The 26,120-nt window shown below is 35.9% G+C and overlaps 2 protein-coding genes and 1 pseudogene across 2 annotated transcripts; all 3 read right to left on the minus strand.

Moving 5' to 3' along the window:
* Positions 1-4,921: 4,921 nt before the first annotated feature.
* LOC125825723 (uncharacterized) lies at positions 4,922-8,443 on the minus strand (annotated as a pseudogene).
* A 3,495-nt stretch (positions 8,444-11,938) lies between these two features.
* Positions 11,939-13,297, minus strand: LOC125825724 (uncharacterized). The gene is made up of 2 exons (XM_049505035.1): positions 12,653-13,297; positions 11,939-12,553 (listed from the first exon to the last, which is right to left on the minus strand). The coding sequence occupies exons 1-2, from the start codon at positions 13,295-13,297 to the stop codon at positions 11,939-11,941; spliced, it is 1,260 nt and encodes a 419-aa protein (XP_049360992.1).
* A 4,665-nt stretch (positions 13,298-17,962) lies between these two features.
* Positions 17,963-19,849, minus strand: LOC125825725 (uncharacterized). Its single transcript, XM_049505038.1, has one exon. The coding sequence runs from the start codon at positions 19,847-19,849 to the stop codon at positions 17,963-17,965; it is 1,887 nt and encodes a 628-aa protein (XP_049360995.1).
* Between the last annotated feature and the right edge of the window lie 6,271 nt (positions 19,850-26,120).

Consider the following 26,120-nt stretch of genomic DNA (forward strand, 5'->3'; position numbering starts at 1 on the left):
ATATTGAGATAAAATAAGCATTTGAGGACGCAATTTCTATTAAAATATAGCCCTAAATGAGTCCAATTTGTGGACTCATCAACACCCCCAACTTAAATTTTGCTTGTCCTCAAGCAAACTCGAGTTCAGCAGGTCACCAAGGGTGTCTCAAAAAGTGCTACACAAGACTCAATCATGAATGTACACAACAAGACTCAAGTTACTCATGCAAATATCAATTGTGTACTCAAAGATTCAAGTTGTGACACACCATTACCAAAGATTCGCATGCTCGCAATTCTTGCTACTTGTGCAAGTTCAAGTTCAACAAAAAGTAGCTAAATGCCCTCACAAAAAGAATGATTCCATATTCACACATAGAGGTTAATCAATTCAAGATCAGGAATCAGATGCAACACTCACACTCAAAAAGAGGAACACAATGCATGTTTTCACCCATAGGTTTGCCTTTATTTTCCAATTGACTTTCGATTTGGCTTACTCAAGATCAAAAAGGTCTTTTCAAGGCTTGAAATGTGGCTCAGTGCAAAGGTATGGTCATTTAGGCTTAGTGACTTCTTCATCCTCGTGAGATGTGGTGTTCTCAAAACGTCCTTTCCTTTCCCTTATCACTTTTTCTTCTAGTGCTTCTAAGTCATCCTTTTATTCACTCTCCATGTATTGCTTGGAAACCCAATTCCTTTTGCATTTTTTATTCCACAACTTCTTCTTCTCTTTTTTTTATAAAGGGTTTCCATTTTTTTTTGCAATACCATGGGTTAAGGGAGACTTTTCTTGCACTCCTTTATTTCTTCATTTCCTTTTCACCACACCCCCAACTTAGGCTTTTGGGCTAAGTTGGTTATTCACTAAACCCCAAATCAAGAGGATTATATGTAGTGGGTCCAGTAAGGTCTAGGGTTCATCAAGGTTCTTCCAAAGAAAGGTAAGGCTCAATAGGTGTTGAAAAGAGTTTCACACGCTCACGGGTAGGCCACAAAAGAGGTATATGTCAAATTTGGCTCACACTCTTTAAAGTTGCCTAAGATCATTTCAAGAGCACACATTTCTAAATCAATTAGATTAGTGGGACAAATTTTGGATCTATTCATGCATGGTTCAAAGTAAGCTAAGCACACAAGGCATCGACACTTAAGTCAAACAAGACTACATACTTTCGCTAATGTGCAACTGTCACTCCACGACACTACCCCCGAGACGCAGACATGGAACATAGGACCACAAATGATCCCAAGCTAACCCGACTGGCCTGATCATGATCATACTAAAGATAATAAACTAATGCGGAAGCTAAATCATAAATAAAAATGAAAACATAGGGAATACCCATATACTATAACTGATATAAATGATAACTGATGAGTTTAATACAAAGATGATATTAACTCAATACTAAGCTGAATCTAACTATGTCTGAAAATAGCCTCTAACTGACTAGAAATGCTAGGACATACCCCAGCTAAGTTTAGAGAAATTGAAACTAAAGGACTAAAAATAATACTGAAAAGAGACTCATAACTATTGTCCTCGGAGAATGAGGACTCACCACTGATTCTGCTGAACTGGAGATCCGGAACCGATCTAAGCGTGATCTAGATGCTAAGAACCTGAACCTACATCATGAGAAGATGTAGCACACATATGTGTCAGTACTTGAAAGATACTGAGCATGCAAGATAGAATACAATTGAAATAACATATAACTGAACAAAGCAAATAAGTAATGATATAATCTGAACATGATATAAATACTGAATGCTGAGATAACTGAATGCAATGACCAATTTATAACATGCTGAAACTGAATACCGGATATACTGATAAATGGTCAATGCAGTAAGATTTGACTGAACTGTGGGAGCTACTAATAACCGATAATAAAACCACATGAGCTAAATGTGGAGTCCGATGTATAAGCCCCATCGAAAGGACCCAATATACCCTGCCAGAGGTATAGAGGCATGATGGCGTGATCACTGAAATGATGCCCACAGAGGGGACTTACAACCTACGTGGCTAGTAGTTCTGAGACTATTTGGGTACGCTGAACCCTAGTCCAACTCGGTATTATGCTACTCCCAATGGATGAAGTGACTAACACATTATGATTGAATTTATGTAAGTTACTGGATAGCTCAAACTGAACATGCAAAATAGAGAATGCAACAATTAATCTGATAATGATGTATTCATAAACTGAGGCATCCATAACTGAATAACTGAAATATCTGACCTAACATGTGTAATTCAAGAACTAAAGAAGTACATAGCTAGTGTTCTAAAATTCATGCAATAAACTGAATATTAACATACTAATCTGATTTTGATCATTTTAACAGCTAGGAACCCAACAATTCTAACATTCAAGAAGTCCTAGGTCTAGTCATAATAAGGGAATCAAGAAACTGACTGAAAACTTGGGACCTAATGGGTGAAAGGAACCCACTAGTGGAATCCCACATACTCGGTGACGAATTTCACGGAGAATCCTTCGATTTCTGGGCTGGAATTGAAGAAAACTTGTTGCGTTCTTGAACTAGGGTTCTTGACTTCTTTCTCCTCTTAGTGTTCTAATTTTTCTATATTTTTGATTAATGATTTGACTTAGGTAAGTTCTTGTTATGTTTCTAGGCTTAAACTGACTAAAACCTTATAATTTAGGGTCTAAACGACGTAGCTTAGGGGTCCAACGAAATAGGAAAGTTTTCAATAAACGACGTAGCATAATTCTAGAGACAAGTTTTCAATAAATAAAGGTATTTCTGAAAATCATATTGAAAAAGAACTTGTTAATCTTGACCCTAAGCAAGATATGTTTTTGGGAATGATGTAAATTATTACTACTCATAAATGGTATGTTAAATGTACTATTTTGATTGATAACAATTTTTCGATTACTAACATTGCCATGATTGATAGTGGTGCAGATGTTAGTTGTATTCAGGAAGGCTTAGTGCCTACGAAATATTTTTAAAAAACTACTCATTTGGTCAATTCTGCATCAGGACTTGCTTTAGATATAAAGTATAAATTGCCTAATGCAAAAATATGTCATAATAAAGTCTGCATTCCTCATTTCTTCTTCCTAGTTAAAAATTAATTATACCCACCAATCATACTTGGAACCCCGTTTATAAATGTTATTTATCCTTTTACAGGTATTGACTCAAAAGGATTTTCTTCTACTTATATAGATAATGAAATAACTTATTCTTTCCTTACAAATTCGGTAACCAGAGATATTAATGCTTTGATTAATATGAAGCAGAATCATGTGGATTCTTTACAATTGGAATTATTCAGTATGAATATATTCGATTCTCTGAAATCTACAAAAGTGATGGAAAAAATTAAATTAATTTCTGAACAAATTGGCATTGATATTTGTCCAGATCACCCCCAATGCTTTTTGGAATAGAAAGAAGCACATTGTGACTCTTCCGTATGAAGAAGACTTTTCTGAGGATGATATCCCTACTAAATCTTGGCCCTGCCAAATGAACGCTGAGTTAGTAGAATTTTGCAAAAATGAGATTGATAATCTCTTACAAAAGGGTTTGATTAAACCTTCTAAATCCCCTTTGTCTTGCACAATCTTTTATGTTAATAATGCTGCTGAAAGGGAACGATTTATCCCTAGATTGGTTATTAATTATAAACCTTTAAAAAGTATTTAAAGTGGATTATGTATCCTATTCCAAACAAAAGAGATTTACTTTCCAGATTATATGATGCCAATATATTTTTAAAACTTGATTCAAAATCAGGTTATTGACAGATCCAAATATTTAAAGAGCATCCTTATAGAACAACTTTTAATGTTCTATTTGGTCAATATGAATGGAATGTTATGCCTTTTGGTTTAAAAAATGCCCCATCTGAATTTCAGAAAATCGTGAACGATATTTTTAATCCATATATGGATTTTATTATTGTCTACATTGATGATGTTTTAGTATTTTCTAAAACATTTGAAATGCATATTAGACATCTTGATATTTTTAAGAAAATTGTAATACAAAATGATTTGGTTATCTCAAAATAAAAAATGAGTTTATTCCAAACAAATGTTCGATTTTTAGGACATCAGATTTGTCAGGGGAAAGTCACCCCTATTCAAAGAGCTATTGACTTTGCTTCGAAATTTCTTGATGTTATCAGTGATAGGACTCAATTGCAAAGATTTTTGGGAAGTTTAAATTACATATCCCTATCTATAAAAATCTTTCTCGTGATTTGGACCTTTTATATGACAAGCTGAAGAAAAATCATAAATCTCCCTAGATTGATAGTCATACCACCTTTCACTACAAAAAAAATAGCATTTAGCGACTGACGAAATCCGTCGCTAAACCGGATTTGCGTTGGATTTTTGGCTATTAGTATTTCGCTCGTTAGTAATCTCTTAGCGACGAAAAATTTAGTCCATCGAAACTTTTAGTGACGGACCGTTCCGTCGTTATACTTATATAGTTAGTTGCTAATTTCATAATTAATTTCGTCATTTCAAATAAATTCGCGATGAAATTACCGTCATTAATCCGTCGCAAAATATTCTGTTATTTAAGCCAACATATTTGCCACTAAAATGTTCCGTTGCTAATCCGTCGCCAAAATTTTATCATAGCAACGACCAAATCGTCATTAAATTTGTTGCGAAAAATTTTCTTGTAAAATAATTTCATTTTTTTATTTTAAATATACATTGCTGAAATAAATTAATAACAATTACTAAATACCTCTAAAATAACAAACATTCATATAAAATAATATTTAGAGGGTTCAAAATCTGTAGATAGCAAAATCCTAATCACATACTTTCACTGCAAAACATCAAAAGCAAGTCATCAACTATTATTATCAGACAATTTGTACTTTTGAAAAACACAAACATCCAAAAATGAAAGCTAAAGGAGACTAATTAAGGGATACCCTCATCACTTGAAACTAAGGGATCAACCTCGTCCTCATTAGTAGCAGCAGGAGGAGGCACCATGGGTGTCACAAGTGATGGATTGTCAATGGGAGTAACCACTTGTTGTAGCCGCTCCATAATAACTGGAAGAAAATGATTAGTAAGGGCAGGAATCATTTCCTTCACAAACACATCCATATTTCTTGTCGATGTTGATTGAGAAACTGAAGTTGCTACAGATGATGAGGCACAAAGATTCTGCCCATAGTAAGTTTTTGCTTCAGATCCAAGACCGTTATATTCTTTTCTTCTTTTCTCCCCCGGCAGCTCGGTAGTATGCTTCACATTGATCAATATCAGATTGAGAGGTTGTTTTTCCCGATATATTTCTTCATATTTTTCCTGTAATAAATTGAGATAAAGAGAAAACATTAAAGATTAGGAATAAATTTATAATGGAAGGGAAAGGCAGAAATGTTGTATGTCTAATTTAACCTTGGATAATAGTTCTTATATTGGGAATACCCAATGCTGCTCAAGACATTTTCGTGAGTACATAACTCACTGTAACATCATTCTATATTTCTGCAGGCCATTCATCAGCATTGTAACTGACTTGATGTATAAGGAAGACATACATCATTCTATATTAGCAAAGAAAAAAGATGTGCAGGCCATTCATCAGCATTAATGCTATGTGATACTCACAGGACAAGAAGTATAAAGCAAAAGTATGTTACAAAAATAGTGACCTAAAAGATTATCATTGTTCCATCTTACATATTAGCAGCAGCTTGAATTGTGAATATCCTGTCTGTAGCAAATCTTGATTTCCAATTTTAAAAATCTTTTTGATAGGATATAGCAAAGCTAGAAGGTTAAGCATTATTTTATTATGTCTGCACAAGTGTTTCATGAAAATTGAAAGGATTGTTGTGGTTATAAGTGTCACTTGAATATCCCTAGCAGTAGAATGATTCTATTGTTTCTTTTTGTGGTATGCCAACGTGTCTATGCTGGTATGCATAGATGTGATTGTTCAAAGACTTGGGGATGCTACAGCAGCTGCAATGTACAAGCTACTCTTCAGCACTCTCAGTGGCAAGGCATCAACTGTTTCTCTATATGCCCTGCCTATGTGATACTCAGTGAAACTACTGGACTGGGGGAAGAGGGCCACATAACAGATGCTGAAAACATGTGTAGGCTACCACAAACTGATCCTAAAAATCTGGATCTCATTTCTGCTCTCATAACATATTTTTTTTTATTAACATGCACATTTTGAAATCCTCTATGATACTCAGTGAAACGACTGGACTGGGGAAGAGGGCCATAAAATAGATGCTGAAATAGCCGCCCGTAGTGAAGAAAACTAACACAATCCTCATGAAAACCAAAACAAGACAAAGATAAGGAAAACATGTTATGAAGTTCATATTTAAAACTACAAATGGTAGGCATTTTCCAACTATAATCTAAACAAAATGGAAACTTAAATTTGATTCAAACGCAACGTTGAACAGTGAAAGGAGAGCAAAGTCGGAGCATGAAGAAAGAAGCAGCCAAATATCATTGGATCGAACTTAACTTTGACGTGAACACTAAAATTTTGTCTTATCTCGACTTAAGGGTAAGGATGATGAACACAACAAACAGTCGCCTAGTTAGAATGGAAGGAACTTTAACAAAGAAAACAACACAAAAGAATACTTCAGCAACTTGAAACATGTAGCTTTTTGACTCGTTTAAACTCAACTTCTTAGTTACAGCAAACTGGAAACAAATAACTCGTAATGTAGGATAACAGGGCATGTACGACCATTTATGTTTTCCTATAGAAAATGATTTCGGACTTCATGACTGAACCACGACTTTCACAGCCAACCAAAACAGTGAAATAAGAGGACTTACAAGGAGACAACAGGCAAGCAAACAACATGAATAGCAAACAAGTTACACCACTGATTTACAGTCTAATAATAAGTCGAAACACTTTCAGAAATTTCTAACATCTGAACGAATTACAAAAGATCAAGAAGTAAACAGTCCACACATCTGTTGAGCAGCAAGACAACAACATCCAACCATGCAACTAATTTACTGTTCATTTTCAGCCAAGTTTTCCCTTCTAATAAGAAATGACATGTATATATTCTGATAGGTTTCAAAGTTTTGGACTTACATGGACAATTCAAGAGCGTTCGCCAACAAAAGATTTACCATCATGACCATGCGTATAGACGTGTAAATGTAACTCGCTTGGTGTTGGATCTCGACCCTTTTCAATAGCCTTTACAAAAGAAAAATCACTTTTTAGATACAAAAATATCGATTGCATAATGTGTATTTAGATACAAGTGTATATATCAGACAACCTAAATATGTTACTTATATAATTTGTGAAATATATACTTACAAGTTTCTTGCGATGCTCTCCAATTGAGATAGATCCACCCGTGTAAGTCCCATCAACAACTTCACGGCCGCCACGACGATTCTTTGCATTTGTTTCTGACTTTTTCGTGGACTCATTACTTCCCCAAAGTTGTGTCCATCTTTCCCAAACATGCTCAGGTACAAAACCTAGCCTAACTCCTCCCCCTTTTATTTTAGAAATAAAATTTATGTATTTTATAGTGGCCTTGACCAACCAGTGTCTCTTCACTTCACTTTCACTAATAGAAACATCCCCATAGATTTTTTTCTGAAATAAATTTTGAAAGTAATATACCAATATCCTATCTATAAGTATGAATACACTTTCCAAACTTATCTACGATGAAAAGTAATACCTTAAATTCTCCAAAATAACCGTCTTTTACATCGTTTGAAACACTTTTCCAATTTATTCCATTGGGATCAACATCATTTCTGAAAGACTTGGTTATGAAACTAGAGCATATTATAGAAGGTTCCAACCTGTGTAAATTTGAAGACAATATTTGGAGTTTTATTATAATCAGACATTATATATGTGAGTGCTAACAAAAAGAATACTCAGATTATAGTAGGCTGCTGATTTTTCAGATCCATTAATTAGCACTGCTTAACAGGGAACCTTAAATTATAATTTGTTTACTCGGACTTGTGGATTCAAAGACTACCAATATTAACTATACTCAAGTATAAACAGGTTATGAGGATAAAAGCAAAAGAGTGGACTAACCCTGCAGAACTTATAAAAATAAGGGTCTGTGAGTGGTTACTACTAGAATCAGTATCAACTGTGTTTGTATGACCTCTTGAGTTGCTTTGAGTAGATAGATCACCTTCAGCAATTGGATTACTACAACCTGTTGGGATGCTCTGAGTAGACAGACCCTGACCTATGGGACTGCTCTGATTTGGTGTAACTGGAGGAGTCTCAGAGATAGTTGGGGTGGTACTTTGATCTGATGTTTCAACGGTTGTGGTACCACCTTGTTGAGGAGAAACTATAGTGGGCATAGAAATAGTTGGCATGCTTACATGAATAGCAGGACCACTCCTACCAAAGGACTTCCCACGACCTCTGCCTTGAGCCATACCTATAAAAAAATATAACAGTGTAGTTGGCTTCCTGAAAACTATAACAATGTAGTTAGCATCCTGAAAAATTTATTGTCATGTCTAAACAAAGAAACTTTCAGTGATGTGGAACTACAAACACAACAACGATGGATGGGAGCTACTTATCCAATGTCAAAACAAAATACAAGCAGACCCACATAGTATCATGCTGTATGAAAACGAAATGAGACTAGCAAATGACTATCACCAAATAGTTTGTTCCACCAAAAAAAGAAATATTGCAAAAACAGAAACTAGAGTCAAACATTTATCATTAGTATAAATCAAATTAAGCTACCTCATTGAAGTGTGCTGAAATATTAAAAATACCTCTAAAAAAGCTTGTAGATCAAGTGAAAACACTTATGCCTGCATATAAAAGAGTGAAATAGTTATCATTGAGTTTGGTTAGAGGATTTACACAAATAATGAGCTTCAGAAATCTATATCAGACTCTAAAAATATTGAATACAATCATAGAAAAGGATATTAGGGAACTGTAGAAGCCTTTTAAGAGACTGAAAAGTTGAATACCATTAGATCATGTGTTTCTGATAAGGCACCTAGGCCTGATGGTTACATTCTGTCATCAAAGCTGGTAGGTATAACACTAATGTAAAATGACCACAAAGCATAACATTTGTTTCAGTTTTCCCTGTACCAAGGAAAAGAACACAAACTCTCTTTGGATTGGCCATCAAAAACACCACACGTGGCACTAGAAACTCCATAACCAATGTAAAATGACCAATGATAATGAAAAGACAGTAGCTAAAAAGGGGGAAAAGGTGAATGTGGAGATTTCCTAGGCATCCAAAGCATCACAAAACAACTCTCATTCAAATGGAACATACAGTTACCTGGTATGTATAACACTAATTAATGCTACAAGTAGATTTAAATAAAGGTTAAAATAAGAAATAGAACACACATGGTCAAAATCCAAGAGTTACTGATTTTAATCACCGTAATTTGAAAAACATAAACTAAAGAAAATGAGAATATTTGGAGAAAACTTAATACAAACAAATTACGGTGAAAATACAAAAGTAGATTATCAAGCACTAGTCACTAGCTATGTCTTCTTCAAACTCTTCATCTTCCTGATCCTCTTCATCATCTTCATCCTCCTCATCCTCCTCAGTTTCCTCGGTTTCATATTCTTCTGTTGATTCTATTTGGATTTCATGATGCTCTTGCAATAAACCATCATCAATGGGTTCATCCATTTCCAGTGTATTCCCATTTGGATCATTTAAGAGTATGTTTTCATCAATGGAAACAGTCATATCTATCTCGTGGACTTCAACTTCATCAACTTGGAATGGAACATTCAGTTCTGAAGTTGTCTGCACTCCCTCATCAAGTAATTCAATAACATTTCGAGGTTTGACCTTCAATACAGCTACCCAGTCATCTTTGTCCTTTTTCTTTTTCGGATACGACACATAACACACTTGAGTTGCTTGCATTGCCAGAATAAAAGGCTCATATTTTTTATATCGACGACGTTGATTAATCTCAACCAATTTGTACTGATTATGCCTTTTGACACCAACATTCATAGTTGGGTCAAACCATTCACATTTGAATAATACAGTTTGCTTCAAAGGTGCTTCAGGGTATTCCACTTGTATAATCTCTTTTATCCGTCCAAAATAATCACCAAAATTTGAATCTGAGATATAAACTCCACTATTCATTGTTGATCTTGTGCTACCATGACATTCTGTGTGAAATTTGTATCTATTAACAAAATAAACAAAAAGACATGTAGCACTTATTAATGGTCCACGGGAAAGACTACTCAAGAATTTATTCTCTATGGGATTGCATCGGACCTATTTTGAAAAAATTGTAAGACTTAGTAAAATTTCCGAAGTCAAGTTAAGCACATTACCACATAAAAGATAGTAGTTTTGAAATTTTACAAATTCCTTGAACCATGTAGAGAAATTTGCTTCAAGGCTCTCATCTATTTGACCCTGAGATAGATTCAGAAATTCTTCTTGCAAACGTTGCATGAACATACTTCATCATAGTAAAATAAGTTTAATTTGATAGTCGTGAATAAAGATATGTTTATATCATTAAGAAAATACCACTAACTTTTGTTACCTCACAAATGGCTCAACCTCCTCACAATTTAGTAAGATATAAGTTTGGGCAACCTTGATTTCTTCAAGGGATAAATCCCTTTTTTTTGCTTCTCCCCATACTCGACCTGGATGGGAGAATATTGATAAATTTCCTTCAAGATCTTCCACAACACCACCATCATTATTACGTTCCACATTATGATTACGTGTCATGGCATGAGGTTCAAAATAATGAGAAAACAATTGTGTTGACTCTGTCATCAAGTACGCTTCACAAATGGAACCCTCTACACTAGCGTTATTCCCAATCATCCTTTTAAGAGTTCCCAATACCTAAATAAAGAAAATGGATGGACCATTACATTAGAAAATGAATGTATGGCAAACTAGTCATAAGTGACATAAAGTTTCACATTTACCTTTCAAAAGGATACATCCATCGATATTGCACTGGTCCAGCTATCCTTGCTTCATATGGAATGCGCACAGGAAGATGTTCCATTGAGTCAAAGAACCCAAGAGGAAATATACGTTCTAACTTGCATAAGATTTGTGGAATATCTCTCTCCAATCTCTCCATGTCATCCACTCGTAGAATGGTGGAAGTAAGATCTTTAAAAAATAAGCTCAATTCTGTAAGTGCCTGACACACATTACTAGGAAGTAGTTCATGAAAAGCAATAGGCATTAGTTGTTGCATGAACACATGACAATCGTGACTTTTCATGCCAAATATCCTTTTCGCATTTGTGTCTGGACATCTACCCAAATTGGAAACATACCTATCTGGAAACCTTAAGCCTTTCACCCAATTGAACAAGATAGCTCGTGCTTCCTTGTCTATTGTATATACAGCTTTGGGATATTTTCCACTACTGTCTTTTGCCAATTGAAGTCGATCACAATATTCTACCATAGCTTGACGTGATTGTGGATTGTCTTTGGTTTTGTCATCAAAATTAAGAACTGTGTTAAACACATTATCAAAGACATTTTTCTCAATATGCATGACATCAAGATTATGTCGAATCATGTTAGAACTCCAATAAGGCAAATCCCAAAAGATTCTTTTCTTTTTCCATCCACAAGACTTGCATAATCTTCGATTAACTTCGTTTGCATCTAAGTGTGTTACTTTCCTTATGCCCAAGTCACAAATTTGGTTCAATAATTCTACTCCTGTTCTATAGGGTGGTGATGATCTTTGGACAGTCTTGCCTTTACGAAAGTTCTTACGATCTCTCCTAAATGGGTGATTTTGGTCGAGAAACATCCTATGGCAATCAAACCATGATGTTTTTCTACCATGTTTCAATCTAAAGGATTGTGTTTCCTCCATACAATAGGGACATGCTAAATTACCAGCAGTACTCTATCTGGATAACATAGAATATGCTGGAAAGTCACTGATTGTCCACATTAAAGCTGCCCTTAGTTGAAAGTTCTGCTTTTTTGAGATGTCAAATGCTTCCACACCTATCTCCCATAACAAATTCAGTTCTTTTATCAGAGGCTGCAGATAAACATCAATTTTATGTTTGGGATTGGTTGGCCCTGGAACAATAACTGTTAAGAACATATAAGCCTCTTTCATACACATCCCTGGAGGTAAATTGTAAGGAGTGAAAATCACTGGCCATGAAGAGTATTTACTCCCAGACTGACTAAATGGTTGGAAACCATTAGTACATAACCCCAATCTTACATTTCTTGGTTCCACAGCAAAAAAATAATGAGTTTCATTGAAGTGCTTCCAAGCCTCAGAGTCTGATGGATGATGCATTACACCATCCTCTTTTGTATGCTCATGATGCCATCTCATGTCAGTAGCAGTAGCAGGGGATGCATATAATCTTTGCAATCTAGGAATCAAAGGAAAATAATACATTTTCTTATAAGGGACCAATTTCCTTTTACGAGAGCCGACACGACGCTTGTATCTCTCATGGCCACAGAATGTACAACATGTAAGGTGTTCATCATCACCCTAATATAACATACATCCTGATTCACAACAATAAATTTTTTCAACTGGCAAACCCAAGCTACGGACTAGCTTCTTGGTCTGATAATAGCTATCAAGAACCATGTTATCTTCAGGTAAAGCCTCTTTCAACAATTGCATCATTTGATTATAACCTCTCTGTGACATATTGTTCTCCATTTTAATATTTAACATCTGAGAGACAAGCACAAGTTGAGAGAGAGAAGAATCGGGATACAATTTTTGAGTAGCTGCTTGTAGCAAATCATATAATTTTTGAGAGTCGGGATTAGGATCTTCCTCCATCAAAGGTTCACAAGGATGAGTTGGCTGAGGTTCAATATTGCTAGAAGATTGCCAACTTGAACCTTGGGAAAAGTTGGGACACGAAACATCTAAAACCATTTGTCGGTATGGATTATCATATGTTAATTCAGGTTGATCACTACCATGCAAATCTTGACCTGAGGAAATCTCATTGATCACATCTTTTTCCCCTTGATGCTTCCAAACAAAATAGTTATCAACAAATCCAGTCTTATAAAGGTGATGTTTAACGATTTCAACATGCATGAATCTAAAGTTGTGACATTTTTTACATGGACATCTAACTTTGTCACCACTCAAGTGATCCTGTTGTGTACATGCAAACTGGATAAACTTATCTACACCGGTTATGAAACTAGAGTTTATAGCCCCACGACCATCCAATCTCTCATACATCCAACCACGCTCTAGATTATTCATGTTCCTGTCAATTCTTAAACAAACAAAACTTTTACTAAAAAAGCACTAGTTGATTGACCAAAAGGTACTCTAATTCATATTCATTAAATTTAGTCAAAATATAGAGATCGAACTAACAAAAACAGTTTCTCGAATTAGAATGAAATAGATTCATTCAACAACTTTCACAACAATTGGAATTTGATCTCTTGTGCCTGTGAATTAAAGAAATGAGGAGCTGAAACTGAAATTTCTCACTAGGAAAGCTGAAAAAAAGCTTACCTAAAAAAAAAAATTCCTTACTGAAGAATTCTAATTTCAGTCAACTTACAGAATCATAAAGCATTCTAAGTCCAACCAGCTTACTTTAGAGTATAAACTATATATACTTTCTTTTATAAATAAGGAACGAGTAGTACAAGCATACAAATAACGTACAAGCATACAAATAACAAAACACAAAACACATATAAAGAAACTAAATTTGCTTAAGCAAATTGGACACAATGACAACAAGCATCTTCCTAATTACATTTAGTAAAGTAAATACCTCGATAGTTAAATTTTGAGCTAAATCAGGGGTAAAAATAAAGAGTAAGGCTTACTTCCAGATCCTCTGATTAGGGTAGAACAGTAGTGCCTGCTATATTTTAACATCAGATTGTGCTGGTTATTAACAAGAACATGAACTGGAATGGAGAAAGTAACATCTTTGATTATGTAAGAATCGACAATAATTCACACTATCAGTGTAATTTAACATGAAAGTAGATTAGACACAATTATTATTAGATTACTTTTTACATAAAACATAAAACTTACAAAAAAAATCCTAACTTTGAAGTTTCTAATGCCTCATTGGTCTAAAAGGTGCAAGAAGCAAATTGAGAGCTCTACAAGAAACAAAAAGAAGCTGAAGCATTTCACTACGGAAAGGAGAAAGAAGCAGAGGCACAAAAAGTAACTGCAGAGGCTGATTTCTACAGACGTAAGCAGATAATAGATGGGGATTTATATGTAAAGATGAAGGAAGCCGAAGGACTTAAAGCTCTAGCAAAAGCCCAAGGGATTTGAAATTAGGCATCTTTGAACCATTTTTTTCGATCAAATTAGTTACTAGTTGAGCTCAAAACGTCAAATGACTACCTATATCTTAGAGCACCAACATTGAGAACCTTTAATCAAATGACAGAAAATAGAAGAACATTAACAAAGACCTGGCAAACCTAAATCAGAAAATAAATAATAGAACTCAAGACATCTAAAAAAAAATACAAACTTCACCATGCCTGATTAGAACCACTAGTCATCAGTCTAACTAGTCGTATAAAACTATAGATATTTCTCAAAAGAAATAACAGTAAAAACTTGTTCTTCCAGACTGAAAAGATATCACAATGGAACAATTGAATAGTTGTACTCAAACTGTTGACTTTGTAAATTAAGGAAATGATACTAGTGTTGTTGATGTGAAAAAGATGAACATGAAAATGGAAGTAAGAAAGAAGCTATGAAAGAATAATGAGTGATAGAAGAGAATGAATCAAGACAAATAAGATAGCCAAGCTATAAGAACATCACTGGTTCCTTTCAGGTGGAAGCTTTTTACTAAATTTTTTTTGTTCTTTACTTTTTTCTCTTTTCTTTTTATCTGTACTGGTTTTTGTTCATCACGTCATTTCCTTTTCTTCCAACACTGATATGAGATGGTTGAAGAAACATTTTCCTTTTCTAACTTCAACAGAAAATCTTTTTATGACAGTGGAAAGAAGAAGAAAAAGAGGAAATAGAACACTTACCGGATGTCTATGTCTTTCTTCGAGCTTCACATACACCGGATGGTATACCTTCAAAACAAAGGCAAATTAGAGGAAATAGATTGATAACGATCAAGGAAGGAAATGAATAAAGAAAGAAAGGATATGTGGATTAATACTCAAGTTATTGAAATTATAGGCAACAAGGGACTAAAACCCTCACCTCCCAATTGACTTCAACAACCTAAATTCAACCCAAGGAAGAATAATCAAATGAAACCAAGAATCACAAAGGGGTAACACTTTGATTAATCAAACACAAGAAGTTAACAAGCAATCCCAAGAGTTCACCCTAATTACTCACTAATTACTCACTAAGAAGATACTATAATTTGAGAGTCAATATTCAATATAGTCTAAGTCTTCCCAAAATAAAAGAGACTACTATTTATACTAAAAAAATAAACAAGACACTTTTTGACAATTTTACCCTTAATGAGATAAGGGCCTTGTTTGGTTGCCTTCTTTTGTGAATTCTTGAATTCATGAAATGGTCATTTCCACACATGGCCTCTTTCCTTCTTCCTTCTCATTTTGATGTACCTTACACACATTGTATGTTTTTCTTTGGTGACCTTCAAGCTCCTCTAATGCTTCCCTTTTCATGAACATTGCTTGTAGGCCTTGGAGATCCTTTGCTTGACTCCGTGTGAATGGTCTTGGGGGCTATATGCCACTCATGTTAGTGTCATCCATGCTGCCCATGTTATCATCCTCCCCTTCTTGAAAATGATTCGTCCTCGAATCCAAAGGATCACCTACAACACAAGGAGACAAATCACTAACATTGAAAACATTATGAACATTATACTCACTTTGTAGGTCAATCATGCAAGCATTGTCATTGATTCTCTTGAGTACTTTGAAGGGTCCATTCCCTCTTGGGCTTAGCTTCCTTTTTCGTACTTGTGGAAACCTCTCATTTCGGAAATGCACCCACACCCAATCATCTGGATTGAAGATCACTTCCTTTCTCCCTCGATTCTTTTGAATGGCCACCTTTGAATTGTTCTTTTCAATGGCCTCTTTGACCTTGGCATGAATGTTCATCATCTCCTTTGCCCTTTTCTTGGCATCTAGGCTCACAACAACATTGCTAGACAAAGGAATCATGGTTAATGGAAACAAAGGTTTAAAACCATAACATGCCTCAAATGGAGACATTCCAATAGAGGAGTGGAAAGACCGATTGTATGCAAATTCACTCAAGGGTAAATGGTCTTCCCAAGTAGTTGGGTTCCTCTAATCATGCATCGAAGCATGCTTCCAAGAGTCCGATTGACTACTTCGGTTTGTCCATCCATTTGAGGATGGCAAGAAGTAGAGAACATAAGTTTGGTACCAAGTGTACCCCATAGACTCTTCCAAAAATGACTAAGAAACTTGGAGTCCCTATCACTAACAATGGTTTGAGGGACTCCATGCAATTTAAGCACATTGATAACAAACAAAGATGCTACATGGGATGCATCATCACATTTATGGCATGGAATAAAATGAGCCATTTTAGAAAATCTATCCACTACCACAAATATACTATCATGTCCTCTTTTAGTCCTAGGAAGTCCCAACACAAAGTCCATAGAAATATCCATCCACGGACCATTTGGAGTAGGAAGAGGAATATACTTACCTTGGGGCCTAGTTGTGGATTTGGCTTGCTTGCATTCTAGACATTGTCCACAAATCCTCTCCACATCATGCTTCATCTTGGGCCAAAAGAACTGCTCCTTAAGAATATCAAGTGTTTTTGGTACCCCAAAGTGTCCCATCAAACCACCACTATGAGCCTCCTTGACAAATAACTCTCTCCATGAGCTCATGGGCACACATGCTCGGCCATCTTTGAACAAGAAACCATCAACCAATTGGTACCTATCAACTCGCTTCCCTTGACTAAGATTATCAAAGGTATCTTTGAAGTCGGAATCCATAGAATAGAATCCCTTTAAGCTTTCAAACCCCATCATTCTAGAAACCAAGGTATTGACCAATACAAACCTTCGTGATAGAGCATCTGCTACCACATTTTCCTTGCCTTGCTTGTAGTTGATCAAATATGGAAAGGTTTCAATGAATTCAACCCACTTAGCATGTCGCTGGTTCAACTTGGATTGCCTCTTGAGATGCTTCAAGGACTCATGATCGGTCCTTATCACGAACTCTTTGTGCCACAAGTAGTGTTGCCAATGAGCCAACACTCGCACAAGTGCATACAATTCCTTGTCATAAGTTGAGTACTTGAGTGTAGCTCCCTTTAACTTTTCACTAAATAAAGCTAATGGTTTTCCTTCTTGCATCAACACACCACCTATACCAACACCTGAAGCATCACATTCAATTTCAAAGGTCTTGTCAAAGTTGGGTAGTTGGAGCAAGGGTGCAGAACTCAACATCAATTTCAAGGCTTGAAAAGACTTCTCCTGCTCCTCACCCCATACTAAAGGTACATCTTTCTTGATCAGTTCGGTCAAAGGAGCAGCAATTGAACTAAAGCCCTTCACAAATCACCGATAAAAACTTGCTAACCCATGGAAACTTCTTACCTCAGTTGCACTAGTTGGGGTCAACCAAGTCTTGATGGACTCCACCTTCTCGTCATCAACCTCAATCCCATTTGCACTAACCACAAAACCCAAAAACACAACTTTATCAACACAAAATGAACATTTCTTGAAATTAGCAAAGAGACGCTCTCGTAGTAGGACATCAAACACTTGTTTCAAATGGGATACATATTCCTCCATTGTCTTACTATACACAAGTATGTCATCAAAATACACCACAACAAACTTGTTGATGAAGGGTTTGAGAACATGGTTCATCAATCTCATGAAAGTTCTTGGGGCAATCGTCAATCCAAATGGCATCACAAGCCATTCATACAACCCAAACTTTTCTTGAAGGCCGTCTTCCACTCATCACCCAGTTTCATACGAATTTGATGATACCCACTTCGATGGTCAATCTTGGAGAAAATAATGGAACCACATAGCTCATCAAGCATATCATCAAGTCGAGGAATGGGATGTCGATACTTCACCGTGATCTTATTTACGGCTCTACAATCAATACACATTCTCCAAGTGCCATCCTTTTTGGGAACAAGAATTACCGGTATGGCACAAGGACTTAGGCTTTCCACTTGCCTTGATAGCTCTTTGGTTTCTGCCGGGTTACTCCTATAAGCTGGACGATTGGGGATTTGTGAACCCGGTATAAAATCTATTTGGTGATCGATTCCCCTCAAGGGTGGTAATCCAGCGGGCATCTCATCTGGAAATAGCTCATCATAGCCCTGCAAAAGAGAAGAAATAATACTAGGCAAAGTGCTAGTATCTTGGTTAGCATGTAACAAAATGTTGGTGTTGACAAGGCACACTAGAAAGCATTCCTCATCCACACCCTTTAAACACTTGCTTGGCTTTGCTATCATGCACATGTTCTTATTATTTTTAACCAAGGCACTCCCCTCCTTTGGAACGATGGTGGAACTTTCACCTTCACCTTTTGCCGCCTCATCTTTTATTCTCTCCTGAAGCACCTTCATAGCCCGATAGTCCTCATTCACTTGATATGGAATGAGAGGTGCAAGCACATACTTTTTACCTTCAATCACAAAAGTGTATTTTTTGGATCTCCCTTGGTTTACAACATCTCTATCAAATTGCCAAGGTCTCCCCAACAGTAGGTGACATGCCAACATGGGAACCACATCACAAACCAATTCTTCATTGTACTTTCCCACACTAAACCGAATACTTGCTTGTTTAAGGACCTTCATCTCTCCACTCTCGTTGAGCCATTGTAGCTTATAAAGATTGGGATGCTTGCTGGTTTGTATTTTCATGCGCTCCACTACGGAACTACTCACCACATTGGTGCAACTCCCGCTATCAATGATTAAAGAACACACTTTATCTTGGATTTTGCACCTAGCATGAAATAGATTCTCCCTTTGGTCAAGTTCTTCTTTTGCAAGGGCTCCCATAATTCTTCTCACAACACATGAAAGATTGACATTCATGTTCAAGTCTTCATCATCAACAAGCAAAGACTTTTCCTTCTTCATGAAGCAAGCAAAATTCACCCTCTCGTCCAACCTTTTTTCTTCATCCCCTGAAGCACCTTCCTCTCCTTCACCCCTATCTCCCTCTCCCTCATTTTTTTCTTCACCCTCATCTTCATCTTCAGTCTTATATCCATCACGAAGAGCAACAATTGTTCTCCTATTTGGACACTCACTAGCAACATGTCCCCTCCCTTGGCATCTAAAGCATTGAATTGTAGAGGGTCGAGGAAAGTTAGGTTTAACATAGTTACCTCCTTGTGGTTGCTCACTTGCCTTGGATTTGTAATCAAGCTTGACTTGGGCAACTTGACCTCCACCTTTAGGTTGCTCCCTAGAGGATGTGGTCTTCCAATTATCTTTACCTTTGCTCCATGTGGAAGTTAAAGAACTTTTGGCCTTGTATGACTTTTCTTCTTTCAAATCTGCTTCTACCTTTGAGGCATCATGGAAAGCCGCTTCAAGAGTCTCATAGTGCTTAAGCTTCAAGGGCTTCAAGATATCATACCTCAAGTTTGCCACGAATCGTATCACCGTACATTTCATATTCTCTTCAATTTTAGACTTCATCCGCAAGTTCTCAAACTCATCATAATATTCTTCCATAGTTTTGGTACCTTGCCTCAACATGTACACCTTCTTAAGCACCTCTTGGTAGTAGTTTGGAGTCAAGTATCTCAACTCCATAAGTGCAATCAACTCGTGCCAAGTAGGTAACTCGTAGTTATGATGGCTCTCCCTTTCCCTCCTCTTGGACTCCCACCAGGTTGATGCGTACCCCTAAAATTGCGTGAGAGCATACTTCGCCTTCAAAGTTTCTGAGATATTATTTGTGAGAAACATCCGCTCACTTTGAATTTTCCATTCCAAGAACTCATCGGGGTCACTACTTCCTTTGAACCTTGGAAGTGTGACCTTGATAGTGTTCAAGCCCCTATCTTGATGATCATTCCTCTCCCTAAACCTATTTCTTCTATTTCCCATCCTATCGCCTCTATATCCCATCCTATCTGCTCTATATCCCATTCTATCTCCTCTATTCCCATATTCTTGATCTCCCATGCCTTGGTCCCACCCCAAGTCCCAAGGTCGTACTCCTTCCCTTCGTACTCCATTTCCATCCCTACCCCTAAGCTCCCAAAACTCATCATTATTGAACTCCTCATGAATTTCATGATAGAGAGGATTTTGGTATTGGTAGTCTTGGTAGGGCATTTGTGGTGCATTTTGTGGATGTGATGTGGGTTCATGAAAAGATGCATTTGAATCATTTCGAAATGGTGTTTGGTATTGGACTTGGCTGGCCACAAAAGGAAGATTCTCCTGTGGCGGGTGATAGGGTTGCGGATTTGGATGTGGCGTAGGCTGTCTTAGGTGGTTTGGAGGGTTGGGAGTTTGGAAAGTGGGGCGTTGGTAGTTTCGCGTTCGGCTTTGTCGAGGAGAACATAGATTATGAGCTTGTCCCAGAGCAAGGGTGGTGGAATGCACCGATGCCCTCCTTATCTCTTCATATTCGGGTTGAATTGCTTTCCTTCTATTCTCATTTTCCACCCGTACCAACCTTTCCTCCATACCTCCCATCAAAACTCAACAAACGAGATTAGTAGAAAAGCCTCACGTCACTCGTATGTAGCTCTCAACTCACCTTCTATGGCGTCGTCTCAAAATTGATAGTGAACTAGCTCCGTTCAATCAACTCAAGATCACCTATCCTTTGTGATGGAGTGGATTCTTGCGACTCTTGAAAGAAGGACGACCCAAAAAAAGAAAAAAAAAACTAACGAACTTGAATCAAGAAGGTTATCAACGAATTAAGATGACAAAAGTAGAAGAAAGAAGTACCAAAAAAAATTCGGACTCAAAATAAACCAAGTAACAAAAGTAGAAGAATTACTTCTTGTTACTTACTTTGAAGGATCAAAGAAAAGATTTGATGATTAAAAACTAGTTAAAAGTAATTAAAGATGTTAATTGATTGTTAAATAGCTGAAAATTAGAAGAAAAATGAGTTTAGAAGAAGAAGAAGTGAATTTGGACACTTAGAAAAAAAATTATGCCTCAAAGAAGTCCATCACTTGTAAGACTTTGATTGGATGATTTGATGATTAAAACTAGTTAACAAGTAATTAAAGATGATAATTAATTGTTAAATAGTTGGGGAATTGAAGGGAAAAATGTTAGAAAAAAGAATCACGAAGTTTGGACACTTAGAAAAGTTTCTAGGTCCAAAAACTTTCCATACTTAGAATATTTTTGGGGTCTTAAAAAAAACCTGCAGGTTTTGGTCTCTGAAACTGACGCACACGCGCGTCAGGTGCGACTGGGCATCGCTGGAAGGTTGTCTGCTGCGCTGGCTGCTGATGTGTCGGTCCACGTGGCAATTTTATTTTTTTTCCAGATTTTTTTTTATTTCTTTCTTTCTTTTTTTCAAAATTCCACTAATGGACCCCAAAAAAATACCTTTGACCAACTTTGACTTGAAAAGTTGGATCAAATGTACTTTCTTCTTTCTTCTTCTTCAAGAGCAAGTTGAAGACACCAAGAACACATAGAACACCAAGAACACACACTAAACCCCAATACACTCAAATCAACTCGAAATTGGCTCAAAATTTAGGATTTTCATCCCTTCAACTAAGAGAACAAAGCCCATTAATTATTAACCTCCAATTTCTCCTCAATCAAAGACCCATTTTCAAAATTTGAAAAGTTTGAAAAGCTTGAAACCCTTCAATGGTAACTTCACTTCTACAACTCCAAATTGAACAAAATTTGAAACCTAGACTCAAAAAACACTAGGGAACAAGGATCTAGTGTCAAAAACAATAAATCAAAATTAAAAAAAAATCAGATCCTTTTTTTTTTGACAATTTTTTTGGACTCTTTTTTTAAACCAAGACTAGATTTGTAAGAACAAATCTAAACCTAGGCTTTGATACTAAATGATAACGATCAAGGAAGGAAAGGAATAAAGAAAGAAAGGATATGTGGATTAATACTCAAGTTATTGAAATTATGGGCAACAAGGGACTAAAACCCTCACCTCCCAATTGACTTCAACAACCTAAATTCAACCCAAGGAAGAATAATCAAATGAAACCAAGAATCACAAAGGGGTAACACTTTGATTAATCAAACACAAGAAGTTAACAAGCAATCCCAAGAGTTCACCCTAATTACTCACTAATTACTCACTAAGAAGATACTATAATTTGAGAGTCAATATTCAATATAGTCTAAGTCTTCCCAAAATAAAAGAGACTACTATTTATACTAAAAAAAATAAACAAGACACTTTTTGACAATTTTACCCTTAATGAGATAAGGGCCTTGTTTGGTTGCCTTCTTTTGTGAATTCTTGAATTCATGAAATGGTCATTTCCACACATGGCCTCTTTCCTTCTTCCTTCTCATTTTGATGTACCTTACACACATTGTATGCTTTCTTTGGTGACCTTCAAGCTCCTCTAATGCTTCCCTTTTCATGAACATTGCTTGTAGGCCTTGGAGATCCTTTGCTTGACTCCGTGTGAATGATCTTGAGGGGTATATGCCACTCATGTTAGTGTCATCCATGCTGCCCATGTTATCATAGATGAAGGAGACGGGAAGCTGAGGTAGAGGAAAAATTCAATCGAAACTGCAATTTTAAACCCCAAATCACCTAAATCAGTATATTCAACACCAAAATACTCAAACTAAATTAAGTTCTACAAATGAACCATACAACACTAACCAACTCAAGCGTATTAGGTAAGACAAAAAATCCTTCCTGATTTCACTGAATCAAATCATTTCGAGGTTATTTTTAAAGCATAAAACGTATTTAAACACACAAATAAAACAAACAATTTCAGAAAATAATAGTAACATTTTCAAAAGCTAAAAGGAACTCCTATCTACCAAAGATAATATATGAAGATAAGAGAAATTACGTCAAAGTAGAGAAGCAAGGTCTTGCAAGGTGAAAGACTTGTCCCGTGAGAATTGCACAAGAATATTAGTAGTTGTATTATCAAATGAAAGCAGACATAATTTCATACATCTAAAATGCTAAACTGATGCAGCAATGAAAAAAATATATTAAAAATCAAAGATACCTAGTTCGTTCAAATGAAAAACTAACAAGTTAACTACTCAAATAAAATATAAGGATGTAAAGATGGATACCAAGTTGAAGAGTATGTGCAAAAGCAATAGTTAGATAGTTGTCTCTAAACAAATGGTGCATATTATAAACATGTACACCTAGAACTACCTATATATATAGTAATTATAAAACTTGGAAATAAAAGATAGAAAAGAAGAAGCTAAATTAATGCTCACTAAATCAGAAGCTAAAATGCTCTTCAAGCTATTTCGCCAAATCTAAAAAGAAGTTACTCTATTGTATACTTAATAACTTAGTAGCTATTAAGTATAATAAATAAACAAGAGACGAGTTTAAGGAAAGAAAGGATAACTAGTAGCTATCAAATAAAACAAAAGCAAACATATACTACTTTAATAACTGCTGAAAGAAAATTCAGTGACTTCCTAATTGTTTACATCTAATCTTTTATGAATTGAACAATAAGGCCAACAAAGATTGACCTGTGACATTTTATTTAACTCACCAAGAACATACACATACTTATACCAATATCAAACCTTTTAACAAGGCCAAACTTTAAGGACTTAAAAAGATTGAAAATACAAGCAGAACAACATGCCGAGATGATCAGAAAAGAGATATAGGCAACGACTTTGAAAGCAAACTACAATCTGGACAGTAACATGACTTCACACCTTATAAGCTTAATTACAAACAGTGGGCATTTTTCACTAAAATTTAGGCAGATGGAAACATAAATTCAATTCGTAGAATGATCAGGGGATTTGAAAACAATCTACTACATCAACAAAACAAAAACACAAACAACTTTCACCTTAGTTAGCTTCAAGATTCTATACTTATTTTGAAAAGAAAGCATCATTAATAGTAGCAAAACTGAATGAAAAACCTGGGCTTACAGACAATGAAAACGAAGAACAGAGATTCTACGACATATCGAAGAGGAGTCACCGAAAAAGGATTCAAACAAAGGAACAAATAAGGGACAATACTAAATACTAAACGACAAAACCCAACTTCCACATTAATATGAATCAAGCAAATCCATTAAGAACACATATATAACAAATTGAAGTCATCAGTTCTCATCTACAAACAACAGTGACACAACAACAGAGTAGCGAGACATATCAGAAATAGAAGAAGACGAGGAGAAAATTATGAAGGAAACGTTACCTTTCTCTGGGCAGCGACTATACAGTGACCAGCTTGGAGACTAATTCACCACCAAAATAAGATTTCAAGAATTTCGCTGAGCAAAGCAGAAGCAAGAGAGGTTAGAGACTAAACAAAATTTGAAAAACATTCAAAATCAGAAATTAGAGCAAAGTATAGAAGCAAGCGAGTGCACTACATTTAATTTTGGCATATCCCTGATAACCACATCCCGTTCCCTAGTTGTTTTTCACCAAATAGAACTCAACGCCCTCCTCTTCATCGCACTAGAAGCTCACCGAACAGATGAAAAAAGAGAAATTACCAAAGGCAGAAGCTCACCTTTCACCTGAGGATGAAGGAGACAGGAGCAATTTCACCTTTCGCCTGAGGATGAAGGAGACAAGAGCAATTTCACCTTTCACCTGAGACGGGAGCCATTTCACCTGAGATAGGAGAAATCAAAAGGAGAAGGAGACGGAGCTTTCACTAAGAGAAATTTTACCTGATACAAAGCTTTCACCTAATACAGAGTTTTCACCAAGAGCTTTCACCTGAGCTTCAGCTAGATGGGAGCTTTCAGTAAGAGAAAACCCTATTTTTTACGGATAGTAATTTTTTGTTTCCTTTTTGTGTTTTCTACGGACTGATGACTTGGTTAAAAAAATTGCAACAAACTTAGCGACGGATCATGACATCCGTTGCTACTAAATAAATATAATTATTTACATTAAATTTTAGCGACGGATAATTCCGTCACTACATAATTTAAATTCCATAAAAATATATTTATAATTCTAGCAACACTTTTTCGTCACTAATTTCATCGCGGAATATTAATAAATTTGTAACACCTACTTTGTTGCAAAATCCGTAGCGAAAATTAGGGCGCCAAAGTTTCCCGCTATTTCTTAGCGAAAAAAACATATTTTGTCGCCAATCCGTCGCTATATTATAACTCAAAAAATTATTTATAATTTTTGCAACGAAATGGCTAATTCGTTGCAAATCCGTTGTTATATAGTGACGAAAATTAATTCGTCGCTAATATCCGTCGCTAAACACTGTTTTTTTTGTAGTATTTGTAAGGGATATTGAACTGCGAGTTCAATCTTTACCTTGCTTAGCCCTTGCCAACCCTACTTGGCAAAAAATTATTGAGACAGATGCGTCTAATGTTGGTTATGGTGGGATTTTAAAGAAAATTAATCCCAATGATAAGAATGAATATCTGATCAGTTTCATTCTGGAAAGTGGAATGAGGCCTAGAAAAAGTACCCTACTGTGCCCTATGAAATGTTAAACTATTGTTAAATGTGTTTTGAAGTTTCAGGATGATTTATACAATCAGAAGTTTTTGATAAAAATTGATGCTCAATCTGTCAAATTTATGTTTGATCGAGATTTCAAGCATGATGCTTCGAAATTATTATTTGCAAGGTGGCAAGCTCAATTAGTCCCTTTTGACTTTGAGATTCAATATAAAAAGGGAGTTGATAAATCTTTACCGGATTTCTTATCTAGAGAATACCTTCAATGAAATATTTTTCGAAGCCTTTTTCGATGATAAAACTATCCTCAAGGTACTTTTATTACCAAGAGATCTGAAAGGTCTTATTATTGTAAAACTTATTAATGATATTATGAAAGAAGATTTCGAAGATTTCTAAACCTTGATTACCCAGAAGA

The sequence above is a fragment of the Solanum verrucosum genome, unplaced genomic scaffold, assembly GCF_900185275.1.
Source record: "Solanum verrucosum unplaced genomic scaffold, falcon-dt-bn FXZP01000003.1, whole genome shotgun sequence".
Taxonomy (NCBI): Eukaryota; Viridiplantae; Streptophyta; class Magnoliopsida; order Solanales; family Solanaceae; genus Solanum; species Solanum verrucosum.